The sequence below is a fragment of the Cetorhinus maximus genome, chromosome 19 (assembly GCF_964194155.1).
Source record: "Cetorhinus maximus chromosome 19, sCetMax3.hap1.1, whole genome shotgun sequence".
Taxonomy (NCBI): Eukaryota; Metazoa; Chordata; class Chondrichthyes; order Lamniformes; family Cetorhinidae; genus Cetorhinus; species Cetorhinus maximus.
In genome coordinates, this window is record NC_135897.1 from 66,710,557 (window position 1) to 66,735,071 (window position 24,515).

Genomic DNA, 24,515 nt, shown 5'->3' on the forward strand with positions numbered 1-24,515 from the left:
TGAAACAGTCCATGACAGAATGTCTGGGAAGAGAAATAGAAAAATGAATGCACAAAAAATGAATTTCATTATGAATATACACAAGCGCCTTCACTAATCAGTATTTGGGAAACACTTTCTACCAAGGCACCATAAGAGGCTAACACTGCTCCCGTAGTACAACACGCATCAACCCACACCATCACGTGGCAGGAGGAGGAGTAGCTGTAGAATGGCAAACTATAATACAAACACCGTCGTTGTCATTTTAAGTCACTGTATTCGGCACCAAAATAATTCAACATAACACTATACCTGAATAAAATAAATCCAAGTGACTCTACTGCAGCACGTCTGACATCATCATTGACATCACTCACCTGAAAAAGCAAAGAAAACTCAATCTTGAGGCATGTCTTTACCAATATCAAGCCTCATTTTCAATGAAATGATCATGTTAGTATCAGAAATAAAAGCACCAAGACATTTCTAATCATTGACTGAAGTACAGTCAACACTACATATAATGTAATTATAGCGAAGAATTCAGAATATGCTAACTCAAGTGAATTTCAGCTGAAGAACCTTGGGTGCTCTGTACCATCAGTGCCTTATTTAAATGGAAACTCTGCTACAAGCAATTTTTATCTCTTTTCCCCCCAAAATTTCAGTATATACCACTCCCTCTGTCCTGGCTCAAAGGGTTAGAGACAGCTTGGCAGTCAGACTCTCACCTCCAAGCCTGAAAATTGGGATTTCAAGCTCCATTCAACAGACTTGAGCACATAGCCTGACACAGGTACTGTGAATGAAGAAATGTTAAACTGTCCGAGATATTGCCTTTTAGATGAAATGCAAAAGTTTCAGTAGCACAATGATAAGATCAACCACCACCACCATGGATTATCCGGTCACCAATCTTATTTTGTGGGCTTATGTCATGTTAAATTGGCTGCTTTATTTGCCTTCATAACAGTGACTGTCCTGAAAAAGTGATTCATTGACTGTGAAACATTTGTGGATATCCTAAAGATCTGAAAAGGGAATGTATAAATGGAAGTTCTTCCCTTATATTCCGGTGGGTGCTGCTCTGAATGTTGAAATCTAGAAACGTGCCACATAATTCAGATTTAACAGATGCAATTATCCCAAACTATGTTAATACCATTTGAACATAATGTTGTAGGCAGGCAATCCATGCTCTGTTAAAGGTTACCTGTATTGCAAGTAATTTGAACATTCAAATATGTAGCCGGGGAGTGGGGATATGTTCAGCAAACAGGATACTTGACTGTACTCTAGATTGTTGACCTAAGAAACTAGTTTCAAATTAATAGGCTGCCTTTCATTGAAAACATTTTATATTATATGAATATGAATTTGAGTTTTAATTTGAATTTTAATGCATATCGCAGAACTTTTACTTTCCACTGAGCATCTGGTCACTTTTTCCATGTACAAATTTATCAAATGTTTTGAATGAACACAATTAAAAATAAAGATATTTTTGCTGGATGAAAAAACAGTCTCAAGTGCTCTCTTCTTACTCGTAAAGACTTAAATTTTTTTTTAAAAGCAGACCCTTTGACTGTATTAAATAGCAAAACATACTCATTTTTCCCCATACATGCTACTACTATCAAGGACAACTTACTTTGCAAGTAGCTCATATCCAAGGCCAGTATAAAGATAACTCAGATTAACTCTACCAAATGACCAGTGGATAAAGGTAGTTCTCAATGCACCACTGAAAAATCTGGATCAGAAAGTCAAAGTTTAGTTCTTGGCTTGTGGTGACTTGAGCAGTAATTGGTTGACATCAATTGGACTTGAGAGTTCACATGCTAAGGAAGGTTGTGGGTTGGGGAAGTGAGAAAAAAGTCAGGGTTCAGCTGCTGATTCCTCTCCTGTGACTCCTTTTGCAAAGTGCATACGTGTATAAGTGAAAATAGAATCAAGTCTGGGGGTGATGCTGTGTACTCAGTGCAGCATTCAGAGAGGGCTACACGCATTAAAATGCTTTCTTTCAGATGAGACATTAAACCTCTCTGCCTCCTCAAGTAGATGTAAAAGATCCCATGGCATTGCTTCAAATAGCTTGGGAGTTCTCCCAGTATCCTAGCAAATATTTATTCCTCAGTTAGCATCACAAAAAACAAGACTCATTACCTCATTGCTGTTTGTGGGATCTTGTGTGAAAATTGGCTGTATTTCCTACATTACAACAATGCATATTCAAAAGTACTTCAACAGTACTTCATAGCTGTAATTCATTTTGGAATCTCAAGGCCCTGAAAAGCACTACAAAAAAGCAAATTATTTCTTTCTTATGACTGCTTAATCTGTCTAGACTTACATATGGAGCATGGTTAAGAGGAGGATGCTAGTGCCCTTGTACCCAGACTCTAAGAATCAGTACCTTCAAGAAAGGTGAAGTGGTGAAAAGCAACAATCATCCAACAGGTTACAGTAGAACAAAATAACGTTAAATAATTTTTTTGATTTTTCTTAAAATTATAATGTCTTTTCTTACAGCAACATGCAGCAGTCTTCTGATTGCTTTATTATTCCCGGAACCACAATATGCCATTGCAACAGTGTACATTCCAGAACGTCTGAGAATGGGGTCCTGTACAGATCACAAGTGCCCAGAAAATACATCAATCATGAAACACAAGTATAATTAGTGTGTACAACAGTTACTGAATAAAAAAATGCAAGACTAAACTCTTTTCTGAACAACTGAAAGTACTTAATTGTAACTAAATAGTCTGGCATTTTACTTGATTACCTTAGGATCTCTATGTGCATTTACAAAGAACTTTCTTCAAGAGATTAAATAGGTGGATTATAGTACATGGACTAGCTGGAACATGGGCCTTTGGAAGAAGTGGATTGGGTGCATCAAGTTGGTTTCATCCATTACTTGTTTATGTTATAATTATTCTTACCACCAATTGTCTAAAAGGAAAATTCATCTCTCTTTTCAATATTTGTAGAAAACACATTTTTTTATTTAAAGACAATGCAAAATAAAAAAATGATCAACTAGTAATCGTCACCATTAGCTAGCACAAACTGATGGTCTCAAGTACAAGCACACACGTGATGATTATCCATTACTGACTTCCAGAACTAAAGTGCTATTGTACCTACACTTAAAGGCCAGAATTTTCCCGTCAGCAATTTGGGGGTGGGGCCCGTTCACTGATGGGAAAATGACACGGGATGACATCGGGAGGAACCCCCGACGTCATCCCAGTCCCTTTAAATTTTTAGGAAGACAGGCGGACAGCGAAATCAGCTGTCCACCCGCCGACCTGTCAATGGTCATTAATGACCTGCCCGTTCAACCTTAAGGCTGGCGGGGAGGCCAGGAGCCCCAGCGGGATGAGATTTCATGTCCGTTTTTAAAAAGTTTATGTCCTTTTTATTAACATGTCCCATTTCGTGTGACATTGTCACATGAGGGGGACATGTTAATAACATTTTTAATTTTCTATTTTTTTAAACTTTGTGCACTGTCACTACAATACTTGTAGAAAACACATTTTTTTATTTAAAGACAATGCAAAATAAAAAAATGCTCAACTAGTAATCGTCACCATTAGCTAGCACAAACTGATAGTCTCAAGTACAAGCACACACGTGATGATTATCCATTGCTGGCTTCCAGAACTAAAGTGCTATTTTACCTACACTTAAAGGCCAGAATTTTCCCGTCAGCAATTTGGGAGCGGGCCCCGTTTCAGCGCCAGGGGTCGGCTGTCCGCCCGCCGCCGAGCCGGTGGGGCCTGCACGCCCACAAAGGGCAAATTTCTGCCCCAAACTTCTATTTGAAATGTATAGAAAACAAACTTTGACACTACTGTAAATTCTATAATACACAAGCCATGACAGCTCACTCAGGTCACACCAATTAATACAAAAAGAAATTAGATGAAGAAATATTTTGGGGGAAAAAAGCTACCAATGTTTACCCATACCTTATCTCTACAAAGACTCTCAATCAGAGCATCTGCTTCTTCCATTCTGCCATACATCACCATAGCAATGCCTACTGCCAAGCCACGAAGAATCTTTTCATGCTGGGTTTCCTGAGCGTAACCCACCATATCCTCAATTGCTTGGGCTGACTTTGAGCCTAGCATGACGAGTCCCAGTGCCAGACCAGCTGCCTCACCTGAAGAGGACAGGAAAATTAACATAGTAAATGGAAAGTCAGGACATAAAAATATTGCTACTCTAATAATAAAAATGCAAAAATATTTTTTTCTCCCCAAATCAGATAGACTAGAGTTTTGTCTTAAATCTACCCATCACTGATGGATCAACAGTTCTAAAATTAGTTTGCATATCACATGCTTTCCAATTCAGGGCTGTTTTACACACCATAAAGAACAGGAAGTTCCGGCTTAAGAAAGGTAAAATGTTCTGGTAAAATGGATCACCATAAAATTATCCTGCTGTCTAAGGGCATTTGCACGAAGAAAGGTGCTGCAAAATATTTTTGGAAAAGATGTTTACTATTGTAATGGTAAAGTACAAGTGAATCAGTGAACAAGCACATTTTTGAGACACCAATATACGTTGGATCAAACTGTTCGTTGGTGAAAACAGTCCAGAGATGATCCTCTCCTTTCGTTGGGAGGCATGTAAACTTTTCACTCAGTATTTTCACACAGATATGAACATGTGGTGGAACCCACTTCACACCACCAGTGGTGAAGTATGCTTGGAATTCAAATGTGCGTATATACAACTTCTTGTTCTCAATGCAAATAGCTAAGATGCTTATCTACACTATCAAGATAGCAAGTTGCAAATTAACAGTAAGCCTTGTAATTTGTTTGTAAAGCAAGCAAACTAGCATTTGAACCAAATACAAACTCTCAGAAAGCAGCAGTTACAACAAAATTCAAAGTGGGCCTGTAACCAGAACAAAAATTAAAGTAGATCATCTGTTGCACATGCATCATGGAGCACCAAACAGTATGCAATACGGCTCAGCAACAAACAGCATATTACTACTCAGGAAGTCCAATCTTCTGCTCATTCTGCATGGCAATGGTTGTTGAGATGATTTTTAAAATTTTGGGGGGGGGGGGGGGGGAGAAAGATGTGGAAAAGGAATTCAGAATCACTAGAATGGAAATTCAAGATGTATTTAGCAGCATAACAGTGTAACAAACACACCACATATCTTTTAACTTTTTGCTATTTCATTTGGGACAAAGTTTCTTGCTTCCATACCAGTAACAGCATCATCCTGGTACAAGTTTGTTTTGAGCAGGTCATAGACATCCTGTCGAGCAGTACCTAGTGCAGCCAAACCAAGACCAAGGCACCCACCATGACGTACAATCTACAGGCGAAAAAAGTGTCAAAATCAACTCCTTCGAAAAACAGGCAGTAAAATGAAACTAACTAATGCTATTTTGCAAACTACGCCAGAAACAAACACTTCTAAGATGCCAAATTTATGACAACAGGTAGCTTTTTTTAATATCGTCTTAAGTTAACACTGGAAATGCAGATCCTTCCAAGGACAGGGTCATGTTTTAGGTGGAGGCCTGTGCCACAAATTAAGCTAACCTATGGTTAGACCAACTTAAACCAAGTTGGCACAGCAGTTTAGAAATATTAGTTCAAGTTCTCTATAGTGGCAAACTGAAGCTGATTTTTCAGAAGATTTAATATTTGTCTGCTACTATAAATTGGTAAATGAAGAATCAACTCAACCTGTATAGCAACAGAAAGGACAATTAATAATGTACATTACTGTTTGCACATATAAAGCCACATATATGTCCTGTTAATAACCCATATCTGGCCCAGTGTATTTCAATAAGTGATGATCACTGAATGCAAAGTTTTTACAATTTTGTGGTTATTGTGGCTCAGTTAGAGTTCTGACCTCAAGAGCTTTTGTTATGCATACTTTACCGTCTTTAAATGCACTTAGCACTTACGTCATTGCTTGCATTCTTTAGCTGGTTGAGCAAATACTCTATGATGTCGCCACCGTGATTTGCATGGATGAGACCGAGGGCATACAGACCTCCTCCCTCCTGATAAGCTGAGCCAGGTGAAGAGTCCTTCGGTAAATATGTTGCCATTAACTGCAAGGCCTCCTTTTCATGACCCTAGAGAAGGAACAGAATTCCACAATATAGATTTCAGAGAAATATTACCTTAAAAAATACAAATATATATGTGCATTTTCATTATTTCTCTCATAGCAAATCTTCCGAGGAATATCAAGAGCAGTAGCTTAATTAAACAAGTTATACAATGTTCAGATATAATGACATTGATACACATATAAATGACATGATTTAGTTGGAATGAAGGAGCAGAGGTGCCTTAATGAGTAGATACACACGTCATTAAAGCATGATAAATGCAAGTAATTAAGACCATTAAAAAGGCAAATAGAATCCTTAGCTTTGCATCAACAAGACATAGAATGTAAAAATAAGAAAAGTAATGCTGGACCAGTACCAGACTTTAGTTAGGCAACAGCTGAAATACTGCATACAATATTTGGCAATCCATTATAGGAAGGACGTAAAAGTAATGGAAGAGGTGCAACATGGGTTCACTAGGATGATACCAAGGATTAGAGATTGCAAATATAAGAGATATTTCAGCAACTGGAGATTTTTCCACTGGAGCTTGCAAACACTGTTTTTAGGAAGAGTAACCAGATTTATCATTCAAAGTCATGATAGAATAGGGTATAGTAATGATGGCCTGTTTCCACTTGTTCAGAAAAGCAGAAGATGCCTGGTGAAACCTATGAATGAATCATTAATAAATTACCTAATGGAAGCGGGGCAAATGAGGAATGAGTTATTCGCAGATAACTCCCATTCCCAATTTGGCTTTAAAATACACAAATTAACCAATAGAACACACTTGTCAAAATCCAAAGTAATTTTGAATTTTGAAAACCATTTACCTAGCCTTCTCCACTTGGCAGCTGACAATTTCCACTAAAATGACAATCCAGGAAATTCATTGATGTGCATGCTATTTTATCTTCTCTGTCACTTCCCCCCCCCCCCCAAAAAAAGACATAAAATCCTTCAAAAATTTGACATGATGCTTCATGTGCAATGAGAATGAGAGAGAAAAGCACGAGAGAGGAAGGACTAGGATAAGTCTAATGAATTTGACTTGGCAGAATTCACACTCTTCGGTAATTTATGGATCGGGTATGAAACTACATTAGTATTGCACGACAACAATTTACATTTATCTAGCACCTTTAATGCTTAAAATTGCACCAGAGCAGTTCATAAAGACATAAGGATTAAAACAGACATGAGGAAAAATATATATATATATTTACCCAGTGCTTTATCAGATAGTCCTCAGAATTTTATTCTAACTGCAGACCACAAAAAAGTAAATATTTTACTTGGCAAAATAATGAGTGATAGAAAATGTAGGCTATAGCAATGTAATATTGTGCTGTGAATAACGTAAGTGTAGGACTGCAAATGGCAAGAATTTTGAAGGTAGTTAGTGCCTACATAGGAAATAATAGATTCATAGGGTGTAGTTAAGATAGCAGATACAAAGGATAAGAGAGAGAAGAAATAAATCTTTGCAATCTTTGTTGTTAGATGGAGGCAGTGTTTCATAAGAACATAAGAAATAGAAGCAGGTGTAGACCATAGGCCCTTTTGAACTTGGTCCACCATTCAATATGATCATGGCTGATCTTTTGCCCCCACTCCATTTTCCTGTCCACTCCCCATATCTCATGATTCCCGAGAGGCCAAAGCCCTGTTCATCTCAGCCCCAAATCGACTCACAATGGAGTGCCACAACTGTCTAGGGTAGACAATTCCAAAGATCCACAACCTTGAGGGGAGAAATTTCTCAATCTCAATCCTAAATGATTGTCCCCTTATCCTGAAGCTGTATTCGTTTGTTGCAGATACCCCAGCCATGGGAAGCACCTCTCAGTGTCCACCCTGCCAAGCTCCTTTATCTTCTTCGTTTCAATGAGATCATCTCTCATTGATCTAATTTCCAGCCTGTATAGGTTCAATTTACTCAGCTTCTCATCATAGGACAGCCCTCTCATCCCAGCAACCAATTCAACGTTTCAAGATTTTACTATGCTTCATCAACATAATATTTGTAATTCTATTATAATTTGTTTTACAGATAGAGTGTCTCAAATATGGTTGTACAAAAACCAGACATTTTTAGAATGTGCCATGCATCAATTTTAAAGCAAAATAAAATAAAACTCGACAATTCGGCTAGGCGCTGCATTGGCGCGGTGTGGTACCAAACTAGTTATCTGCTTCGCTGATTGTGTGCCGGTCTCTTCCTGTGTTCCAAGCAATCCTTGACTCCACCTAACACAGCTTAGTCCAATCCGCTCTTAGCCTGAACTTCCTGACCCGAATTCCGGCAGGACCTCAGTCCAGAGGTTGCTGGTTTTGAGACACTGTGCCTGTAATATCCCCTTATGTGGCTCAGTGACATACTTTGTTTTGTAATGCTCTTCTGAACCACCTGGGGACGTTATCACATTAAAGGCGCTATATAAATACCAATTGCTGTTATTAATGGCAGAAAAAAGTGCATGAGTGTGTGAAAAGAGAAATAGTGCAAAAAGAGAAACAAAAGAAAAAAATACCAATTGGTCTGGTTAAGGTAAAAATGAAAAAAAAACTCAGAGCAAAATTTAGGGCAGCTTATTTAAGATCCAGCTCCTTGTTCTTCCTGAGACTGGACTGCAATTAGTTACCTTGTGGATGACTCCCAGACTGGCTGTTGCTGTAAACTTAGCCCAGTTGGTGGCTCTTGCCAACCATTCAAGATTCTCCCTAGAAAACAAAATAATTAAATTGTGAATCTGACACTTCCCTCACAATGTATTCCCACTTATCATCACTTTTGCATTAGTTTCATCTGTTCCTTCTTCTCCTTTACCCACAGGTACAGGGCCTAAATGCAGTACCTGGATTGTCACTCTCATCATCAGCCAATTCAGCAGACTAAGAACCAAACCTGGGTTAGTTTCAGTCTGGATGGTTCAACTACTCACTGGGTAAACTCTCAGCCATTGGTGAGCCACATTATGTGAAGCCGCAATTCATTTCAGCAAAATGAGAAACAAAAGAAAAACGGAGTTCTGATGAAAGGTAACAGACCTGAAACATTTAACTGCTGTTCTCTCCACAAATGCTGCCTGACCTGCTAAGTATATCCAGCATTTTCTGCTTTTTATTTCAGATTTCCAGCATCTGCAGTATTTTTGATTTTATATTGTAGTATTGAAAAGAAAAAGAACTATCCTGGTGAATTCTCATATATGAAGGACAAACAAGCATGAAATAATTTTAATTCTGGCAAATTTTCACAATTTGTAATTGACAGCCTATTACGATGCACATCAAGGTACCTTCCAAAGCAAAATAATGATCACATGCAAATTCTCCACAACCCATTAGGTTTTTCTATCCCAACCAATAACACATTAAGAATTCTGCAGCATTATTACCTGTGGATTTATGATAAGATTTAGCTATGTTGCCATTGTCCTTACAAAACTATATTTTGTTTAATCTCACTACTTAACAAATAAATTTATATTGCATTTTGATTTACCTGAGAAACTGGTCACTCGTTGTTCCACAATGCATGAAAGAATTGGCAATCACGGTAGCTGTATGACAAACTGAATTTCTGACTGCATCCTAGCAAATAGATAAATTTTAATAAGTTACATTACAAAAGTGGCTACTCAAATTCTAAAATGAATGTTAAATGCAGTTTCTTACCTTTGTGTTCTTTAATATCATAAGATCTGTGTTATTGCTTCCTATTAAAAACTGCAAATGTAACTCAATAGACATTTCGCCACTGAGTATTTTTATCATTTTTGTGTTCTGATCCTGCAAGGCCTTGGACTCTGCAGTCTGAAAAATAAAAGACAAACCTCTGACTATCAAAAGCATTGAGAGCTTTTTAAAACAACATACAGTACATGTTTCTAGAATCTACAAGATTCCATGCATTTATGAGCTTGAGAAAGGAAAGTTGCAGAACCTATATAAGCCTTCTTCTTAAAACAAACACCCATTTTGGAGTTGAAAATTGCTGAGATTCTCAGGGTTATAAGTTCACATCAGAGGCCTATTTCCTTTTATCCACTTATTTCCTCCTCACCATCAAAATGCTGTGCCTCACATACTGAAACAGCTTTTCCCTGCTCTGATTCCAGGAATAATCTTTCCCCTATTGGACACACAAAAGCGAAGGCAGGTGGGAAGGTTCCACTCAATGTCAGCTCCACTCAAAAAAAGAATGAATGAAAAAATCTCCACTTGTTTGAATCTCTGGATTGGACCACAGTTTTGAATGCTTCTAAGGTGTCAATATGCCAACCAATAATGTCAGGTAACTATCACGATTTGCATTGCACAAAATATAAGACTTCTTACTAGAATATAAAATTATTTTGCATATTTTACTTTGTAGTTAGCGAAACAAGAAGTAAAATCCCCTATCTCAAGTAATTATCACCATTTGCTGCCTTGCCCTCCGTCCACAATAGCACACATATTGATTGAAAGTGCAGATTCATTGACAAGATAGTGATTTCCAAAACTGGTCAGTGGTCAAAACAAAAATAGAACCTTCCCTAATGAAAACCATAAGGTGTGAGCGTGTACCCACAATTCTCCACACACTTTTTTCCAGTTCAAAATACATGGAAATATCGAGTTTTCATGGGCAAAAAGCAAATGGAGCTTGAATGTTTCAAATTTAAGTCTGGCACCTTCCTAGATTTGGTGATATCAGTCGCTCTTAAAAGTGGTCTCAGCATCTTTCCTGGGTGTTGACTGACACTACCCTATATCTACTTGTATAATAGTGCAACCCAATGATGTAACAAAAGCACCCCCTTGTGATCTGAACTGGCTAACTTAATCCTTTGCAAATGTTTCTTCAATCTGTCCAAAGATAGACCAAACACTTGGTAAGAACAGGGTTAGCAATAAGCTCCTTTATTGCACTGAACTCACTTAATTCAACCCATATTATACATCTCTGCACAATAGCAACGTACGCTAGCTCGCATTAGTGGGTTGTCTTACTTGACATAAACACGATGACTTCTATCCTTCAGGGCTTCTAGCCCTATCATCTCAGCAAGACCTCTCTGAGCTTTCTCTTCAGCAAATCTGACTGCCTCATACTGCCTTCATTTCGAAAAACCTCTGCAAAAGGAGATTTTTTTTTATAAAGGGGATGTAGGCACAGACAGGGGGCACTCAGATGAACTAACAGTTTTAGTCTCTGAGGGGGAATTTGGCACAATAAAATACGTTGCATCCTCGTGCTTTTTAAAATATATATATATATATATTTTAATTGAAAAATACAATAAAAAATGCCTGAGTTTCAAATCCTCTCTTTGGAAAAATGGTGAAAATATTCTGAAGCATGATGCCAAGCATTTTTCTTTAGACAGAGAACAACAACAGAAAGCTAGTGATTCTGTCCCTGCTATACATCACCCAGTAGCCTGCTACAAATTGGCATTGTAGGAGGCCTCAGGCAGTCATCTTGCTTGGGGGATTCATATGGTAGAGCAAGATCCCACAATGGGTGTATAATTTCCCAACAGAAAGGGGCAGGGAAGGTGGTGGAGAAACACAATTCAATCCTATTTATCGTCTCACCAATTCTGTTGTTTTCGCGGATGCTACTGGAGAGTTTCCCAACTTTTCATCCGTCTCCATAGCTTCACTGGAAGAAAAATTCAAAACTGTTATCAGAGAGAAATATCAGTTGGTTGTCCATTTAAAAAAAAATTATTTTAAGGTTAAACCACCTCTCTTTGTTCGCTTCATTCTAGGTTCAAAGTTCAGCTATAAAGGAAAGTAAGTTTTCAGATTTTATCTCTGGGTTTCAACCATGGGCTACATTAGTTTCCCATTTCTATGTACAGCTGAGTGCAAATGGAGGGTCGGGAAATGTAACATGCGCCAACACAGCCAATAGCAACACAATAGTCCATTTTTTTAACATTTCAAATATCAATAAACTACAGTCGTACTTCCCATTGAAGAGTGTTAAACAAACGACAAAGCTACAGGAAGATAATGCAACTTGTGTCCAAGTTCTGGAGTGGGGTGTCAATCCACAACTTTTTCCACATAGGAGGCAAGAGTGATACCACTAAGCCAAACATGATCCCTTTGCATTTGACAGATTACGGACAGAAAAATAATCAGAACACACTTCTCTATTGCATTTCAACTCAATAGAAATGATACAACCTCAAAACGTCCCCACCAGATTTTTATAAACAAGTCACTTTGCTATTTATATGCAATACAGATATGAAGGCTACTGTAGAACACCTCCAAAGACTCAAAAACACTGCAGAGACAAACTTTAGATCAAACTCTGAATGCAGATCCCAACCCATTCTCTCAATACTTGAACAAATGCCCTTATTTTCATTCATTCATGGGATGTGGGCGTCACTGGCTCGGCCAGCATTTATTGCCCATCCCTAATTGCCCTTGTTCAGAGGGCATTTAAGAGTCAACCACATTGCTGTGGTCTGGAGTCACATGTAGGGCAGACCAAGTAAGGATGGCAGATTTCCTTCCCTGACCCAGGTGGGTTTTTACAATAATCGACAATGGTTTCATGGCCATCATTAGCCTTTTAATTCCAGATTTTTATTGAATTCAAATTCCACCATCTGCCGTGGCAGAATTCGAACCCGGGTCCCCGGAGCATTTTCCTGGGTCTCTGGATTACTAGTCCAGCGACAATACCACTATACCCTTTCGCTATGCACAAATCAAAATATTATCTTGTTTGAGACGTTGTTTGTTACTTAACAGCTATTTCAACCGCTGTTACATGCCTACTCATTGGTAAGTGAGTAATCACAGTTGTTGATACACTAAAAAATTTCAGTAGGTTACATATAGTGTCACTGCCTTAACAAAAGTTCGAAACTGTACTTTACTGTTCCAAGTAGTGCTTTTTTTCCCAAATTATTTAATTGGGTGTGGACATCGAAGGTGGTGGGGAGCCACCTTCTTGAACCACTGCAGTAGGTGTGGGGAAGGTACTCCCAGAAGTGCACTTTTAGCAGATTCTTGAAACAGAGGCAGGTAGGGTTTTTTCCCCCTCAGTAGCTCTGCCTTTTTACTAAAGTTAGAAAAAAAGAAAATACATCTTTTACTCATTACTTTTGTGTGGAATCAAAAGAAGTTGTTCAAGTTTTTGTCATGCTTTATGCATATCAACATTGTTACTGAACAATTACTGCAAGTTTATCAATATATAGCCAATAACCAGAAAATTCAATTAAGCTTGTATCCACTATGACTTTGTGTGCATCTTTACCTTTCTTTCTCAGCAGTTGGCACAGTCCCTGTGTTTGTAGAACCTGGTACAACAGCAATGGGAGTGCCTACAGTCTTCAGGTTCTGGATAACACTAGAAAGGAATTGTTGGCTGGCGCTCTCATACAAGTCAAAACAGATCTGATAGGCCATCAGTAAATTGTCCTCCTTTACCAGCTTTTCCAAGATATCACTTACTGCCTGGGGATCATCCAGGAAAATTAGGCACTGTAGAAACAAAACTACAGAAGTTAGACCAAATCTCATTTGCAACAGCCTAACAGCATGCCTGAAATTTTAGCTACAGGTTCAATTCAGGCAAATCTGTAGTAGCACAAGTGTGCCACCTGCTGGCATTTAAACACTCAACTTCAGCACTGTCGGAAATGGCTCATCAATTTATAGTCATGATTTTAAATGTGGATGGTACTTCTCTTAAGTGGCAAGTGTTGAAAAAAAAAACTTTTAGGGCAAACTTACTTCTACAAGAACTTTAAATTTGAAAATACATATCTTATCTGCACTAAACATTTGCTAGGAACACCACATTAGCATGAGCAGCTAGAGGGAAAACAAAAACAATGAAGAAAGAATACAGGTACCATTACACCACAGAGTATATTCAATAAGCTATCATCAAGTGGGAAAGATATAGAGGAACAAATTTGCAAGGAAACTACAAGAGGCACAAGAACAATAGAATGGTTATAATGGGAGACTTCAATTATCCGAACACAGACTGGGATAGTCGTATTGTAAAGGGCCAAGAAGGGCATGAGTATAGGAAGTATGTTCAGGAAAATATTTGAGATCACTATGTTTCTCGCCCAACAAGGAAGGAGACACTGCTAGATCTGGTTCTGGGGAATGAGGTGGGTCAAGTGTCAGTAGGGGAACATTCAGGGACAATGATCATAGTATCATAAGGTTTAGTCAGCTATGAAAAAAGCATAGGAGCGATCCAGATGGAAATAATTGAGGGAGGGACAGTTTTAATGGGGTGAGAACAGATCTGGTTTAGGTAAATTCGAATCAAAGATGGCCCGGCCAGAACACAAGAAATAGGGACAGGAGTAGACCAATGGCGCATTGAGCCTGCTCCGTCATTCAATACAATCACGGTTATTTTGAGCTTCAACTCCACTTTCCCACCTGCTCCCCATATTCCTCGATTCCCTGAGACACGAAAATCCTGTCCATCCCAACCTTAAATGTATTCAATAATGGAGGATACACAACCCACTGGGGTAGAGAATTCCAAAATTCTAAGCACTTTGAATGAAGTAATTTCTCCTCACCTCAGTCCTAAATGATCGGCCAATGACTACGCCCTCGTGTTTTAGAATCCCCAGCCTGCAGAAAAGAATTTCAGTATCTACCCTATCAAGCCCCTTTAGAATCTTGAATGTTTCAATTAGATTGCCTCTCATTCTTCTAAACTCCAGAGAATATAGGCCCAATTTACTCAACCTCTCATGGCAAGACAACCCCTCATTCAAGGGACCAATTTAATGACCTTTGCTGTACCGCCTCCAATACCAGTATACGTTTCCTTAAATGCGGAGCCCAAAACAGCACACAATATTCCAGATGTGGGCTTACAAAAACCGTTTACAATTGTAGCAAGACTTCTTTATCATGTATCCCAATCCCCTTGCGATAATGGCCAACGTCCCATATGCCTCCTCAATTGCTTGCTGTACCTGCATGCTGACTCTGTTCCTTGTCTGAACATACCCAATTTTCTTTGAATGTCAACATTTGCAAAATTCACACCTTTTAAAAGATAATCTGCTTTTCTATCCTCACAACCAAAGTGAATAACTTAACACATCCCCACATTATACTCCATCTGCCATCTTTTAAAAGGTGTTGTCCACTCACTTAATCTGTATCTATTTGAAACTTCCCTGTGTCCTCCCCACAGCTTGCATTCCCACCTAGCCTTGTATTATCAGCAAACTTAGATATATTACTCTCTCTCTTCATCCAAGTCATTAATGTAGGTCGTAAATAGCTGAAGCTCCAGCACTGATTCTTGTGGCACTCCACGAGTCACAGCTGTCCCTAGGCAAAATTGTAACAGAATAATGCGCTGGCTTCAAAGAGAGATAGTTTGGGTATAGTCGAGGTACATTCCTACAAGGGAGAAAGATAGGGCAAACAAATCTGAAGCTTCTTGAATGACGACAGTGATAATGAGTAAGATCAAGCAGAAAAAAAGGGCGCATATGACAGGTATCAGGTGGATAATACAATTGAGAACTAGGCTGAATATCAAAAGTTCGAAAGGAAAGTGCAGAAAGAAATGAGAGAAGCAAAGAGAGGGTATAAGAAGAGAGAGCAGCTAACATAACAAGGAAGCCAAAAGCCTTCTCTAGACATATAAACAGTAAAATGTTGGTAAGGAGGAGGATTGGGGCTGAATAGGGATCTAAACTCTAAAAGGGAATTTATGCATGGAGGCAGTACTTTGCATCTGTCTTTACCAAGGAAGAAAATGCTGCCCAAGTCATAGTGAAAGAGGAGGTAGTTGGAGACACTGGAGTGCCAAAAAAAAGACAGAAGAGGCACAGGAGAGGCTGGCTGATGAGTCACCAGGGCCGGGTGAAATGCATCCAAAAATAATGAGGGAAGTAAGGAAAGCCAAGACGGATTGGTTAAAGGCAAATCATGCTTGCTTGAGGTTTTAGATAAGATAACAGAGTGGGTTGATGAGGGTAATGTAGTTGATGTTGTGTACAGGGACTTCCAAAAGGTGTTTGTTAAAGTGCCACATAACAGGCTTGTCAGCAAAGTTGAAGCCCATGTGTTATGATCTCGAGGGAGACCATTGACTTTTGAAAAGAGAAATTCAGTTTTCACATTTTAAACAAAACTTTTACTGTACAAGAATTAAACAAAGCAAGTACTACTAACTTAACAATATATTTCTTAAACCGTTATTATATAAATCTGACTATCTTAACAGACCACTTCCTGTTCTGTTTTTAATTTTGCCCAAGCGTTCCCCTATACTTTCTAGGATCTTGAGGGTTCTTTCACTTCTTCTGGGACCAAACCAAGGTGTGCCACAGCTCTTAGGAATTCATTTTGATTCTCCTCAGTTTCCCAGTCTGGCATTCTGATTTCCAGAACACTGTCTCTCTGTAAGGATTCCACTACTGGCCTCTTCCACTAGCTTTTTTAGGCAGGTCTGATGGAATTTTTCACGAATTTGGACTTTTCCTTCCGAGCACAGAACCCAATTGCAATGCTTAGTGACTCTAGATGAGGAACACCCCTGATTCCTAATGGCCTGCATGCACCTTGACTGGCTGCCAGCAGATACTCCACTGCCTTCTCGCAGACTTCCAAGCTGACCAATGATTTCTGAGAGAAAGCATACAGATAAATCCAAAACATAAGAAACCTCCCTGCAATCTATCCTCATGGCAATGTGGCACATCTGGGAAGTCCCAGATAGAGATTTCACTTAATTAACTTCCATTCTGAAACTTGTCCTTTGATCTGAAAAGTGTATGGATACTTTAAGATCTTCCCTTGATATCCTTTGCTTTCAACCTCTCTTTGATCTGGGACCCACACAAATAATTTAACTCCTTATGGAGGAGAACTTTAGACATTTCGCCTCTACCAATACTCAGAAAGGGGCCACCTATTGTTTCCTGTTTTCTCTAACTCTAATCCTTTTAAGTAAACATGGACCATTCTTTGAAGAGCAATTACTCTAGGCTTTGTTTCAGTTTTTCAAACCCAGGTTTTTCCATTTACCTTACCCTTTAAAAGTTTAATTTCCCCAAAACTAAAAGGTAGATTCCTAAAACATGAAATTGCACGTTCATAACACATAGAATAAAAGGGACAGTGGCAGCATGGATATGAAGTAGTCTGAATGACAGGAAACAAAGTAGTAAATGGTTGTTCTTCTGCACTGCAGGTAAAATATAGATGGGATTCCCAGGGGTTGACATTAGGGCCACTGCATTTCTGGATCTATATTAAAGACCAAGATTTTGGTGTACAAGGCACAATTTCAAAATTTGCAGATGACACAAAACTTGGAAGTATCGTGAACTGAGAGGATAGTGATAGACTTCAAGATGACTTAGGCTGGTGGAATGGGTGGTGTGCAAGTGAATGTTTGTGGAAGGGGTGCCAATCAAGCAGGCTGCTTTGTCTGGATGGTGTCAAGCTTCTTGAGTGTTGTTGGAGCTGCACTCATCCAGGCAAGTGGAATGTATTCCATCACACTCCTGACTTGTGCCTTGTCAATGGTGGACAGGCTTTAAGAAGTCAGGAAATTAGTTACTTGCCACACGATTCCTAGCCTCTGACCTGTTCTTGTAGCCACAAAATTTATACGGCTAGTCCAGTTCAGTTTCTGGTCAATGGTAACCCCCAGGATGTTGGTGGTGGGGGATTCAGCGATGGTAATGCCATTGAATGTCAAGTGGCGACAGTTAAATTCTTGCCTGTTGGAAATAGTCATTGCCTGGCACTTGTGTAGCATGAATGTTATTTGCCATTTGTCAGTCCAAGCCTAGATATTGTCCAGGTCTTGCTGCATTTGAACACGGATTGCTTCAGTGTCTGAGAAGTCGCGAATGATGCTGAACATTGAGCAATCATCGGGTAATATCCACACTTCAAACCTTATGATGGAAGGAAGGAAGCAGCTGAAGATGGTTGGGCCTCGGACACTACCCTGAGGGACTCCTGCAGTGATGTCCTGGGACTAAGATGATTGACCTCCAACAACCACAACCACCTTCCTTTGTGCTAGGTATGACTCCAACCAGTGGAGATTTTTCCCCCTGATTCCCGTTGACTCGAGTTTCGCTAGTGCTCCTTGACACCACACTTGGTCAAATGCTGCATTGATGTCAAGGGCAGTCTCTCTCACCTCAACTCTGGAGTTCAGTTCTTTTGTCCATGTTTGAACCTAGGCTGCAATGAGGTCAGAAGCTGAGTGACCTTGGCGGAACCCATACTGAGCGTCAGTGGCCAGGTTATTGCTAAACAAGTGTCGCTTGATAGCATTGTTGATGACCCCTTCCATCACTTTCCTGATGATGGTGAATAGACTGATGGGGTGATAATTGGCCGGGTTGGATTTGTCCTGCTTTTTGTGTACAGGACGTAACTGGGCAATTGTCCACATTGCCGGGTAGATGCCAGTGTTGTAGCTGTATTGGAACAGCTTGGCTAGGGGCTTGGCAAGTTCTGGAGCACAAATCTTCAGTACTATTGCTGGAATATTGTCAAGGCCTATAGCCTTTGCAATATCCAGTGCCTTCAGCCATTTCTTGATATCACATGGAGTGAATTGCATTTGCTGAAGACTGGCACCTGTGATGCTGGGAACCTCCAGAGGAGGCCAAGATGGATCATCCACTTGGCACTTCTGGCTGAGGATGGCTGCGAATGCTTCAGCCTTCTCTTTTGCACTGATGTGCTGTGCTCCTCCATCTTTGAGGATGGGGATATTTGTGGAGCCTTCTCTTCCAGTGAGTTGTTTAATTGTCCACTACCATTCATAACTGGATGTGGCAGGACTGCAGAGCTTAGATCTGATCCGTTGGTTGTGGAATCGCTTAGTTCTGTCTATCACTTGCTGCTTATGCTTTTTGGCATGCAAGTAGTCCTGTGTTGTAGCTTCACCAGGTTGACACCTCATTTTAAGTTATGCCTGGTGCTGCTCCTGGCATGACCACCTGCATTCTTCATTGAACCAGGATTGATCACCTGGCTTGGTGGTAATGGTAGAGTGGGGGGATGAGGCCATGAGGTTACAGATTGTGGTTGAGTACAATTCTGCTGCTGCTGATGGCCCACAGCACCTCATGGATGCCCAGTCTCGAGTTACTAGATCTGTTCGAAATCTATTCCATTTGGCACGGTGGTAGTGCCACACAACACAATGGAGAGTACCTTCAATGTGAAGACGGATTTCATCTCCACAAGGGCTGAGTAGTGGTCACTCCTACCGATACTGTCATGGACAGATGCATCTGCGGCAGGGAGGTTGGTGAGGAGGAGGTTGAATATGGTTTTCCCTCTTGTTGGTTCCCTCACCACCTGTCACAGACCCAATCTAGCAGCTATGTCCTTCAAGACTGGGCTAGTTCAGTCTGTGGTGGTGCTACTAAGCCACTCTTGGTGATGGGACATCGAAGTCTCCCAACCAGGGTACATTTTGCACCCTTTCCACCCTCAGTCCTTCCTCCAAGTGGTGTTCGACATGGAGGAGTACTGGGTGAGGTTTAACGTTGTAATCAGCAGGAAGTTTCCTTGGCCACAATTAACTGATACCATGAGACTTCATAGGGGCCAGAGTCAATGTCAAGGACTCCCAGGGCAACTCCCTCCTGACTGCTTGACTAGTCTGAGAGATACTTCTCCCAATTCTAGCACAAACCCCCAGATGTTAGTAAGGATGACTTTGCAGGGTTGACAGCGCTGGGTTTGTCATTGTCGTTTCTGGTCCTAGGTCAATGCCAGGTGGTCTGCCCGGTTTCATTCCTTTTTATTGACTTTTTAGCAGTTTGGTACAACTGAGTGCCTTTCTAGGTCATTTCAGAGGACATTTAAGAGTCAACCACATTGCTATGGGTCTGGAGTCATATGTAGGCCAGACCAGGTGAGGACAGCACATTTCCTTCCCTAAAGGACATTAGTGAATTAGATGGGTGTTTATGGCAATCAACAATGGTTCCATGGTCATCATCAGGCTTTTAATTCCAGCTTTTTATTGAATTCAAATTCCATCATCTGCCATGGTGAGGTTCAAACCCAGGTCCCAAGAGCATTACCCTGGGTCTCTGGATTACCAGTCCAGTGACAATACCACTACACCACTGCCTCCCCATTAGATAAGGAGAAACTGTCCCCGTGGTGGAAGGGACAAGAACCAGAGGACGGTGATTCAAGGGGATTGGCAAATGAAACGATGACATGAGGAAAGTCTTTTCCATGCAACAGATGGTTAGGGTCTGAAATGCAATGCCTAAAAATGTGGTGAAAGCAGACTCAATTGAGGCCTTCAAAAGAGAGTTGGATAGTTATCTGAAGTGAAATCATTTGCAAAGTTAAGGGTAATTGCAGGACGAGGTAGCATGGACAGGACGGGCTAAATGGCTTCCTTCTGTGCTGTATCCATTCTATGAACAAAAGGCTGATTAGAATTAACCACCAGGTGGAAATGGTTGTGCAGCATGCATCAAGCCAGATTAGAACATGACAAATAGATGAGCTTTTCCTGTTACTTATTTTCAGATATCTTACACAGTAAAACACAGATAGGTTTTTACCATTATAAGTAGATGACATAAAACAGGTGCCAGAAAATCATTCCAAAAGGAAGTAAAATTTCAGCATATGCAAGGCTTTTAATCAGACCTTATACCAACTTTCTTTCTGGAGTGAATAGGTGACACAGCAGTGTCAATAAAGAGTTGGAGATGGGGGTGGAATTTGTGGTTTCCATTTACAGAAACCATTGAACTCATGACCCAAAATTACAAACAATCTCCAAGCTCAGGAACCAAACTAAAGCAGAGTCTCCAAAATCATGAACCAAACTCTGGTAATGTCTTTAGATTACACAAAGATTATTTTGTCAGCAAAATGCAGTGAGTGAAAGATAACTACATAATACAAATTATATAGATAAAAATCAATCCCAGTCACTCTCAGCAGTGTGGACTCCAGGCAGAATTAACAGGGAAATTACCCAATCATCATAATTCTGGCCATTATTATATGCAGCCATTTTTCTCCACACCATCTCTCTTTGCAAACTCTTACCCTATGTTCCTTCTTCCTCATCTGTCTCTCTCTGCCTCCCATCTAATCCTTGTGGCCCAGGCCAGGCAGGTTAAAAAATGAAGTAAATGCCTGGGGCATGAGGGAAGAGCAGAACAGGATAGCTGAGGTAGGGAGCATCCAAAAGCTTTACCTGACTTTAATAGCCGACGTGCCAGCAAGTGGTTTGACAGAGTCGGAGTGGGGGCTACTATTCAGGCCAGCAGGGTAAAGAAGGTACAGAAACTATCCCTGAGACTGGGCAGTAAGCAAAGGTCAAACGTACTGTATCCAATTCTGGGCACCACACTTAGATGAACATGAAGGCATTAGAAAGGATTCAGAAAAGATTCACAAGAATAGTTCCAGGGATGAGGAATTTCAGCTACGTGGACAGGTTGAAGAGGTTGGGACTGTTTTCCTTGGAGGAGGAGGAATGGGGAGATGCCATACTGCCACTAGTGGTGAGAAGTATGCAATTACATTGTGAGAGGTTTACATAGTTTTGTTTCAGTTATAAATGTTGCTATAAAAACATTACTTAACAATCTTACCATGAGGTAAAGTTTATGGACAGGGCATGTGTCACATTCACAAGGCTTATATAGATATATATTTAAAGTATTACCTGACACACATTAATGAAGTCCGGTTTTTCCAGATTCATATACAGTTTGACCAGAACACGCAAAACTTCATTTCTGAATTGCTTATTCTGCATGAGTGACATGCACACTTTCACACTGTACGCAAGCATCCCAGAGATATCATTCTGTGAAGATTTAATAGTGTTAAATATGGCAGCATCTCAATACATGGCAAAAATAGCTTCCTTAGAACTTATTAAAACAAACTGGAATTGTCAGAAAAACGTAACTACTGAGAAAATGATATCCTGTCATCTGTTATTAACAAAATGTGTTAATTAGTTACAAGCAGACTATGTCACCAACACATCATTGCTGTAGTGGTACTGTTAAAACTTCAACAATGTGGGTTTTACTAAAACTGAAGCTACAGCATTAATTTTACATCAATAATAAACATCACCACAGAATGAACCTTCAAATATTTCCTTTTGGAGGAGGGTAGAAAAAGAGAAGAGTGTATTACATCAGAAATGACATTATTACAGCAAGGTATACTCACAGATTCAAGAATCACTTTCTCAAAGACATCAAGCCGCCTGGTCTCTAGAGCAATGCCAATTGCCTGCTTGTATTTGTGGTCATCAAAACAACGTTGGAACATCTTATTCACAATACCTTCTAACCGAGGGTCAATGCATTTCTCCTCACCATCAGGTAGTTCTCTATTTTCAACTCGTAGTTTTGTATAATGATCAATGCATTTTGCTACAGTGAAGAAATGAGAATCACATTAAACTCATAAACCAAGCCAAGACAACCCACTGCTATGCCTCCATATTGAAATGCCACAGTGGCTCTCAAACTCAATAAATATTGCCTTCCAACAATTAAATGCTGGAGCTTAAGTATCTGGGGAACAATCCTCACTTGGGAACAAAGAAAGTGTAAGAAAAAGAAAAATGAAAACTCGGTAATGGCATATCATTCTTCATCTCTGGGTTCAATTTCCTTCATCCGTCCAAGGACAAAATTATTTTCTGTATGGCCTTGTCCCACACTCTCGCTAACCTCCTCCAGCCTTACAAACTTCTCTCAATCTTATTTTGCACATCCACTTCTATTTATCTTGTGCTCAACACTCATAGCTTCAGGTACCATAGCACCACAACTCTCTTGCTATCCCTCCTTACAACCCTCGACCTGTTGGTCACCCCAGCTATTGTCTCTTTCCTTAGCTCAGCATCCATTTTTTATGGTAAAGGTGCAATATAAATGCAAGTTATTGTTGTGAATTGCGACTGAACAGAATTTCTAGCATGCATGAACTCGCAATGAAAACCTTCCTAATTTAGTATTAAATTGCAATATCACTTAGAAAAGTTTTCCCATGGTTAATATAAAACATAATACTAGTTTAATAAAATCCACATGTATTACCAGGGCAGGGTAGAAGAAGAATCATCATAAATATTAACATATTATTCTTTTAGGTATCTTCCTTTAGATCAGTGGGCACCAATGTATACTGAATGCTTTAAAACATAGAAGTTATAACATGCAAACAAATAATTTAGCTCAACTAGGCCATGTCTGTGTTTATCCTCCACATGAGTAAATAGGCTTATAAATCACATTTACCTGTTCTGTTCCCATAGTCCTTCAACTCCCTTTTCTTTCAACTAATCTCACCGTGAATACTGGCATAGATTTTGCCTCAACCACTAACCTTGGAAATGAATGTCAGCCTTAAACTCTAAAATTTAGCACATTTTACATTAACCAGCCTAGAAAACTTGTATAAATACAACAGCCAGAATAGGTGTCAGAAAATAAAAGTAACCATCATAATTAGGTTACACTCTTTCCAAAGCTGAAGTCCTTCAAACAGTCAAAATAAACTTGAAAAGCATATCAAGTTATCTCAAAGATCCACAAGAAAGTTCCAATTGTGCACCTTTAAATACCAAATTTCTTTCAAAACTCTCTTTAAATAAACCTTATGAAATAATTCATAAGGAGTTAGATTAAAATTAAAGAATGCTAACCTATAATGGTCTCCACATATTCAGATTCATCATTAACATTGAAGAGGTCCCCAGCTCCAAGTGCATAGTTCAACGATTCCTCAAAGGCTCCCAAGTGATAGAAAACTTTAGACGCCACCAAGGCAGCAAACTCCCGACTTCTGAAAGTCTCATCTTCATATAGCTCCTCACTTAAAAAGAAACACGATATCAAAATTAGGACCTTTATACTCATTTGATTAATTATATACTGCTGCTGAGGCCTTGGCAGAGCAAGTTAATGGCAAAGTTTTCTTGCATTTACTTGTGCATGGTGCAGCCAGTCTATTTGCAAAGTGGCTGCAATGTTATGCTTGCTAATCTGCACATATTTTAGTCACTGCTCATGTGTAAATTAGAGACATTGGGCAGAATTTTACAGCCCCATCGCAGGGGGGACGGGGCTGTAAAATGCGGCGAGCCGTTCAAAAGTTCACTGACGTCGGCAGGACTGTAAAATCCCGCTGGTGTAAAATTCTACCCATCATGAACGGGAAAGAAAACTTAAGTTGCTGCTTCTGGTATCTTGAACCCATAGTCAGCAAATAAATATCAATGCCAAAACGGCTATTCTCTTTTTAGCGGTCTCACACAATTCAACAGCTGATGGATCTAGAGTTACAAGCAACACAGCAAGCTTGAGTGCCAATACAATGAACCATTCTAAA

The 24,515-nt window shown here is 39.7% G+C and overlaps 1 protein-coding gene across 1 annotated transcript in view; it reads right to left on the reverse strand.

Annotated features, from left to right (window-relative positions):
- psmd1 (proteasome 26S subunit, non-ATPase 1) overlaps window positions 1-24,515 on the reverse strand; it is a 118,547-nt gene that overhangs the window by 79,025 nt on the left and 15,007 nt on the right. Inside the window, exons 4-16 of the mRNA XM_078563988.1 lie at window positions 23,830-23,999; window positions 22,344-22,549; window positions 21,823-21,966; window positions 13,390-13,616; window positions 11,700-11,766; window positions 9,792-9,929; window positions 9,619-9,707; window positions 8,756-8,834; window positions 5,952-6,125; window positions 5,233-5,344; window positions 3,966-4,162; window positions 2,513-2,608; window positions 295-359 (exon numbers count right to left, since the gene is read on the reverse strand). Of these exons, the coding sequence (XP_078420114.1) occupies window positions 295-359; window positions 2,513-2,608; window positions 3,966-4,162; window positions 5,233-5,344; window positions 5,952-6,125; window positions 8,756-8,834; window positions 9,619-9,707; window positions 9,792-9,929; window positions 11,700-11,766; window positions 13,390-13,616; window positions 21,823-21,966; window positions 22,344-22,549; window positions 23,830-23,999 (1,764 nt within the window). The remainder of the gene's footprint in view (window positions 1-294; window positions 360-2,512; window positions 2,609-3,965; window positions 4,163-5,232; window positions 5,345-5,951; window positions 6,126-8,755; window positions 8,835-9,618; window positions 9,708-9,791; window positions 9,930-11,699; window positions 11,767-13,389; window positions 13,617-21,822; window positions 21,967-22,343; window positions 22,550-23,829; window positions 24,000-24,515) is intronic.